Below are 8033 nucleotides of genomic sequence, written 5' to 3'. Positions count from 1 at the left end.
ACTTGATGCTCTAGCCTGTCCGAACGAAGGATGGAAGGGAAAGTTCTCGATTGGGTGAACCATTTTCTACTTTGAAACTGAAGAAAATTGAAAAACTGAAAAATCTGATGATCGAAAGTTTATCCACGCTCACCGCACCAATTATTGAGTAATTTTTTGTGTCTCCTTAAAGGAAACATTTGAGTATTTATACATATTATCACTGTTCATGATTTGATTCCACTATTCATGAATTAATCCCACTATTCACAGGACTGACAATCTGAGTAGGTCGCGGGCATGTTGGACATGTGTACCGTTCCAGGTTGCATGCTAGAGTTCGCGATCCCCTCCATGCGAACTCCTTGGGTGTATGCGAACTGGGACCACGAACTCCCTTTAACTTTTTCAAGTTGATACCGGGAGCTCCCTTCACTGTCCTCTTGCTATACGTCTTGTGTGTATCCATTTGGTGGGGTTCGGCCGAATCGCGGGTAAGCGACTTGAAGCTTATCTAGGTCTCAGGTCAGTGACTATTACTGTATGACAAAGTTAAATTCAGGTAATTAAGTGAGACAAAAGAAAAATCAAGTATAAAAATAAACTCAAACACCAAATTTAGATAAAGAAAACTTAAGTATGAAATTGGAGATTGAAACTAAACTTTAACCCTGTGAGACAAAAACAGAAGTTGTAATTGTATTAGTAGGGTGATTTATTTTTGTTTTTAAGATACTGAATTCCAATAACGGAGTCTTTTATTGAAATTATATTATATAAAAAATGTGACTATATACTGTCATTTTGGATTTAAAGCTTTCTATAATTAGAATGTTAAATAAACATTATTTACGTTCATTCACAAATTTTTTATTTTAAAATTGAAATTCAAAATTCATGCAAATTACATATAAATAGTTTTAAAGTTTAAGAATATAAAACAAATTTATTGACAAAAAGTTGAAAAGTTAGCAGACAAATTTTGAGTCTTTTTTCTATCTTGGGATGGGGATATGTCTGTCGATTAATGAATATGGGTAGCCGAGAAAACCAAGGAAATTTTACCATCCATGTCTGCCCTCTTTAACTTCTTCTTTTATTATCATATTTTTCTTTTTTCAATTTTTCAATATTTTTCTCAAATTATAAAAATTACCATTCCATTCGCATCAAATAACCCATCTATATTATACATAAAATAATTAACTCAGTTGGTATTTTAAGTTAATTTTACATCAATTTAATTATAAAATTATAGTTAATATTATTATAAAATATTTTAATCTTTTCATATAAAAACATTATTTAAGAATCGAACAAAAAATCAACAATTTTATATAAAAAGCCTTTACCACTCTACCAATTACCATTTGTTAGTATACTTTTATAAATATATATTTTTAATATAAAATGTTAATTGATACATATTTCTTATCCCTTTTATTTTTTTACATTTACTTTAATTAAATTAAATTTAATTATTTAATATACATTTAATTTTAATTCTTTTTCATATTTATTTTAATTAAATTTATTTTAACCAAGTAATTTATGAATTTATGGAATAAAGATAGCATCACCTTTGTTTATTTAAATTATAATCTTTTTTATTTATTTCATGTTGTAATAATATTTTTTATTTTTATTTTATTTTTTAATGTATTCACTGAAGCGAACCTAATAACTAATTTTTTATGTTCTATAGGCCCATTAAGGAATATACATTGACCATGAGTTTTAAAGTTACTCCATATATAGGAAAATATCAAATTCTCACTAAAATAAGAAAGACCTTTACCATATCATTTAACTCCCGTGATTATTTTAATATTATAAGTATTGTATATTTTTATAAAATTTTAAGCAAAATGTTTTAATTTAAAAAATATTTTAATATATTTTAATCAATCCACACCATCAATTAGTGCACCTTAGAAGTAAAAAAAAAACTACTTTTTAATATAAAATATTTTCATTTATCCGGATTGCGAGTGCGGTAAAATTTATAGGAATCTTTGCCCTTGGGCTATGCACGTGAAGTATTGGCTGCTAGCTTGCTTGTTTCATGAATATAAAGAAGGTAGAAAGCAGGTGGAAAAAGGAGAAGAGAGCTTCGGGTTTTGGGGAACTAAAGAGGTTGTTGAACAATGAAAGGTGATATAAGCCACAGGCTTCTTAAAGAAGCAGAAAAGATTGAAGTTGAAGAAGCAACACTAAAAGAAAAGATATGGATGGAGTTAAAGAAGACGTTTGTTGTTGCAGCTCCCGCAACATTCACCAGGTTTTCCACCTTTGGTGTCGCTGTCATCAGTCAAGCTTTTATTGGTCATATCGGACCTGTTGAGCTTGCTGCTTATTCCCTCTGTTTCACTTGCCTTTTGAGGTTCGGCAATGGTGTTTTGGTATGTATGCTCATACTTTGGTCATAATGATCTTTCTTTAAACCCTTTGAAATTGTAAAATTGGGTTTCTTTTACTTCATCTGAAATATGAAGGCAAATGTTGTATTCTTGGGGAAACCTTGGTATATCAGATCTCTGGATTTTGTTTTTCTCTGTGGTGTGTCTTAAGAGTTCTCTGAGCAGGGGCGAACTTGGGGAGAGGCTGGCAGGGGCCGGCCCCCTAAATTTTATAAAATTTCAGTTCAGCCCTTTTAAGTTTTAATAGTTTTTACGTTGATATTATAACTAATACTTAAAAATAGTATAAATTTGTGTTTGCCCCTCAAGTTTTCCAAAGTTTCTTTTAATTTGATTTCTTTTATAGAATTTATAAATTATTATGATAAATTTAGTGACATTATTAATTTAATTTGATAAACTAATACAAAATAGTATCTAAATATTAATTTGGTAAAATAATTGATACTTAAATAATTACAATATTTAATACAATTTGAGCATTTAATATTTTTTTTTCTAAATATTAATTTTGGTGATTAAAATTATCCTGAATTTTTAAAAATACATTATTTAAAGTAAGCACTGCCATATAATGTTAATTTTGATGATTAATATTATACGAATTTTAAAAAAATATTATTTAAAAAAAGCTCCGCCCAAATGAGTCGAACATACTTCCAACATGTCTATTTTTTGCAATTATCCCGGCTTCCCTAACAATATTTGTGGCTTCGCTCCTATCTACGAGGCATTCCATGAACAAAGGAAATGATTCCCTTCTTTACTTTCAAGCTATGTTACATGGATTCGTGTTAGTGTCAAACATACTCCCATACTTGTGTCTAAATATATGTTCTATACAAGCACTTTAGGAAAAAATAAAGGGTCTGAATAACATAGCTTTCCAAGTTTCTAAAATGATGAATCAACCATAATTTAACTTTTTTTGAGTTTTCCACATGCTTCTTATTGTTTTCAATTTACTTGAGACGTCACCAATATTGCATAAAATTGCAAATAGAATTCTGAAGTAATATTGATGAAAACTTTAGACTAATATTTTGATGTAGTGCAAATGTATTGAAAGTGCAGTTGGGCATGGCAAGTGCATTGGAAACTCTATGTGGTCAAGCATTCGGAGCAAAACAATACCATATGCTGGGGATATACCTTCAAAGATCATGGATAGTTTTGTTTATGAGTGCATGTTGTCTTCTCCCATTATACATCTTCACCAACCCACTTTTTATAGCTTTAGGCCAAGATGAAAAGATAGCCCAAGCCTGTGGTTACATTAGCCATTGGTTCATCTTCATAGTCTTCTCTTTTATCATCTCCTTCACTTGCCAAATGTTCCTGCAAGCTCAAAGCAAGAACATGATTATTGCATATTTGGCCGCCTTCTCCATTGGAATCCATATCTTTCTTTCATGGCTTTTGACTATGAAGCTCGAGTTTGGGCTGGCTGGAGCTTTGTTTTCCACTGTTTTGGCCTATTGGTTACCCAATGTAGGTCAGATTTTGTTTGTTACTTGTGGAGGGTGCAAAGATACTTGGAAGGGTTTCTCAATGTTGGCCTTTAAGGATCTTTGCCCTATAGTCAAGCTCTCTATATCCTCTGGTGTTATGCTTTGGTAAGCTTTTCCGGTCCATCTTTGAGCCCCTTGAAAGAATTGTGGGATAAAGTTTATTATTTTAATTTTATTCGGACTCACAGGATGAATTATGGATAACTGTCTAATATTTTGAATTGAGTCAAGTTTGGGTTAGATATCATCATTTATATTTACTCAAAATCAATCTCAAAAAATATAAATATTAAATTTTACTTAAACCTCTTTCGTTTTTGTAAATGATTAATACAAGTTGATTGAGGTCCAACTCTATTTTTTTTCTAATTTCTAAAGATATGTTATGTTTATTCAATAAAATTTTATATATTTTATCTTCTATTAAAATTTTAAACATAAACAACTTGCAGCTATTTTAACATTTATATTATTATATCATATATTTAATTTTTATATGATGTTTTTTAAAATTTTGATTTAATCGAATTGAGTTATTCGGTTTTCTCGAGTAAATTTGAATAAGTAATTTAAGTTTTGAGTTCGAGTCAAGTTAAATTTTACAATTTGAATAATTCAAAAACTTAAATAACAGATTGCTGTAAATACATTTTTAGTCCCTGTCAATTTGAAAATGAGCAAATCAGTCTTTCTCAACAAAAATTACAAAAAAATTCAAAATAATTTTTGAAATTTAAAATATTTATATAAATTCAAATTTTATATTTTTTGAAAAATTGTAAATTTTTTAAAAATATTAAAAAATCTAAAGAATATATAAAAATTTTAAAAAAAATTCTAAAATAATATTTTTTAGGATCTAAATAAGTAAATTAATGATTCAAGTTTATCATACTAAAGTTTTTTTTTTTTTTTGCTTTGAAAGAGGTTTAAAAAATATATGATTTCACATTTATGTTCTCTAATATCAAATTAGTTATATTGTATTAATATTTTAATTTGACATGTTTAATTTTTTTTATAATTTAACTCAAACATTCAATTCGACTCGATTAAAAAAAATTCAAATCGAATTAGGATGATAAAATGAAACTCATCAACTGATTAACTCAAAAAGAATTTTACTTAATTTGATTAAACGCTCACCCCTATATATATAAAACATAATAAAATTAAAAAAAAATCAAGCATTTAATGTTGAAGGCAAACTTAGCTATTTTTTTTTTTAAAGAACGTGCTTTGGGGCTTAGACATGTAGTCTAGCCCTTAGACAGACTAATTGGCTCAAATATATTTAGAGGGTATCTGAAAGATCATCCTTGTACTAATGTTGGGATATGCATTGCATATAAGTACTTTGAAAAAATAAGAGTTGACTGATATATTGATTTGAGTAATTTTGTTTGGATGATCAGTCTCGAACTCTGGTACAACACGATATTGGTTCTTCTAACTGGAAACTTGAAAAATGCTGAGGTGGCCATTGATGCTCTTGCCATTTGGTAAGTCTTTTCTGGTTTTCCAATTGACTCTTTTTGTTTATTTTCATCCTATTAATATATAAATACTTCTTTTCAGCCTCAACATTAATGGATGGGAAATGATGATATCACTTGGTTTTCTGGCTGCTGCAAGGTATTGTCAACTTAAACCTTCGAAATGGATATATCAAAGTTTTTTTCTTTTTATTCCCATTTTGATAAATATGTTGAACAATGTCGGTATTTAAAAAAAAAGAAAAAAAAAGAGTAACTTTGGCTGTGTGAGTTATGCTGGAAAATTTGCAGTGTTAGGGTCTCAAATGAGCTTGGAAGAGGAAATGCCAAAGGTGCCAAATTTTCGATTATCATGACAACTCTTACATCACTTTGTATCGGATTCGTGCTGTTCCTGGTATTCTTATGCCTTAGAGGACGTTTAGCATACATTTTCACCACCAGCGAAGAAGTGGCCGAAGCCGTTGCCGATTTATCTCCGTTGTTGGCTTCTTCCATACTTGTAAACAGTGTTCAACCTGTGCTCTCTGGTAAATTTTCAGCATCTTAGTTAGATTCATGTGAAAAATAAAGAAATATTAAAAAAGTGTAGATTACATGTACATGAACAGGAGTTGCGGTGGGAGCTGGATGGCAGCGCGTAGTGGCATGGGTTAACATTGCCTCGTATTATCTAGTTGGCATTCCAATTGGTGTTGTGCTTGGATACGTTTGGAATATGCATGTCAAGGTTGGTTATTTGCATATATATGATATGTGGAGCAGAATGATGGAATCAAATTGAAGAGTAGTTAAAAATCCGTAACTTGTTTGGCAGGGTGTTTGGATTGGCATGTTGCTAGGAACATTGCTTCAAACAATTGTACTGGTTGTGATCACTTGGAGAACTGACTGGGATAAACAGGTAATCTGCTATATTTACTTAAATTCCTTCATTTAAATCTCCAACTTAAAAGAAAAAAACATTGATTTTCAGGTCATCTTAGCTCGCACTCGACTTAATAAATGGTTTGTACCTGAATCCAGAGAAGACAACCAAAATGTGGCTGCCTGATTTCAAATGCATTTCTTTAAAATTTTGGGGTTTCTTTGGCCTCAACTTTGCAATATACCAAATGAAGTTACATCTTGTATGTGACTGCAATAACCTGTTGTGGATGAATATTTGTAACAAAATTTGATGCGTTGTAATTTCTGTTGCATTTTAATTTAGTAATATTATATTTGATTGCGTCATTTAAAAAAAACACTTTGTATAGATAAACACACCATACAACATAAATATATAAATGTCTTAAAAAGAATCTATTAATTATTGACTTGTTAAAATTCATCGAATATAACTGAGCTCCTTGGCTCCTTTGGTACGTCAACACAGGTTATAACTGAGCTCTCATGTTACTAGTCTACTAAATTGGGAATTGCAGAGATCCATGCAACATTTTACAACATCTGGCTAAACCAATGACGGTGCTGATGATGCTCTGCTTTCAAGCCTGAAATTCTCTAACTAATTTACATTATACATGCCCATCTCAGCCTTGAAAATTTTTATGGCATCAGTTGATGGGTTTGCCGTAAAACCCAATACCTTATCCCACCATGTACTTGTACTGATGATATGGTTTTTCAGGTGAAGCTCACTGTCGCGGTACAGGCAGTGTTGATTGAGGGTTTTGACTGTAAAACTCAATACCTGGTGATTGGTTGCTTTGAGGCCGAGACTGTGGCTGTGGCGGCTGTAGAGGTTCATAACCTGGTCTAACAAAACTCATTGCTATCTGGGAGGAAGAGGTGGTGGCGGGGGAAGTGCATTTGATACATAACCATAAGGCATTATCCCTACCATCATACCACTTGACTGCATGTATTGACTTGCCGGTGAATTTGCAGGAGATTGAGGCAGGGATTTAAATAGCGGTCCGTTACCGAAATAGCGGCCGTTATATAGCGGTAGCGGCACCGTCCGAAACCGCTACTGCCGAAACCCGCTATACCCGCAATACACAATAAGTAATGTAAAATTCACGACCGCGATACCTGCAATGACCGCAATAGTATCCGTTATGTCCGCAACCGCGATAAACGCAATGCGACCGAAAACGCGACCACGACCGCAATTTAAATCCCTGGATTGAGGTGCAGGGGGAGTGGGAGGAGGAACAGAAGCAAAAGCAGTGGGAGTTTGAATCTGGTTGCCTTGGGACATCAGTTGCATACCAGTCGATGGTGGAGGGGCCACATTGTTTGACTCAATTCCATTCAAAAATTGAAAAAAATTAGAATTTCAACAGCTATTCGATTTTCGAGTTAACTCGAATAAATAATTTAAATTCGATTTAAGTTGAATTTTATAATTCGAAAAAATTAAATAACTTAAATAACATATTTAAGTAAATGTTCTTTTGGTCACTATCAATTTTGAAAATAAATAAATTAGTCTCTCTCAATAAAAATTATAAAAAAATATTCAAAATAATTTTTAAAACTCAAAATATTTATAAAAATTTCAAATTTTATTTTTAAAAAAATATAAAAATATATAAAAATTTATAATTTAAAATTTTCTTAAATAAAAATTTGAGACCTAAATAATCCAAGTTTATCATACTAAAGTTTTTTTTTTC

The 8033-nt window shown here is 31.0% G+C and overlaps 1 protein-coding gene across 1 annotated transcript; it reads left to right on the top strand.

Annotated features, from left to right (window-relative positions):
• Positions 1–2051: 2051 nt before the first annotated feature.
• Positions 2052–6709, top strand: LOC107893778 (protein DETOXIFICATION 21). Its single transcript, XM_016818866.2, has 8 exons — positions 2052–2381; positions 3474–4015; positions 5326–5412; positions 5489–5545; positions 5698–5936; positions 6018–6136; positions 6224–6310; positions 6383–6709. Exons 1-8 carry the CDS (start codon positions 2127–2129, stop codon positions 6458–6460), a joined length of 1464 nt encoding a protein of 487 aa, XP_016674355.1. The 5' UTR covers positions 2052–2126; the 3' UTR covers positions 6461–6709.
• The last annotated feature ends 1324 nt before the right edge of the window (positions 6710–8033 follow it).

Source organism: Gossypium hirsutum, chromosome A13 (assembly GCF_007990345.1).
Source record: "Gossypium hirsutum isolate 1008001.06 chromosome A13, Gossypium_hirsutum_v2.1, whole genome shotgun sequence".
Lineage (NCBI taxonomy): Eukaryota > Viridiplantae > Streptophyta > Magnoliopsida > Malvales > Malvaceae > Gossypium > Gossypium hirsutum.
Note: the sequence above shows the minus strand (reverse complement) of the source record. Positions and strands in the feature narration are given on the sequence as shown.

Bases quoted from the DNA above. Each gene is read 5' to 3' on its own strand.
- LOC107893778 (XM_016818866.2), top strand. From the start codon at position 2,127: ATGAAAGGTGATATAAGCCACAGGCTTCTTAAAGAAGCAGAAAAGATT. The intron at 5,413-5,488 runs GTAAGTCTTTTC...ACTTCTTTTCAG, and splicing joins ATTGATGCTCTTGCCATTTG to CCTCAACATTAATGGATGGG. The intron at 5,546-5,697 runs GTATTGTCAACT...GAAAATTTGCAG, and splicing joins GGTTTTCTGGCTGCTGCAAG to TGTTAGGGTCTCAAATGAGC.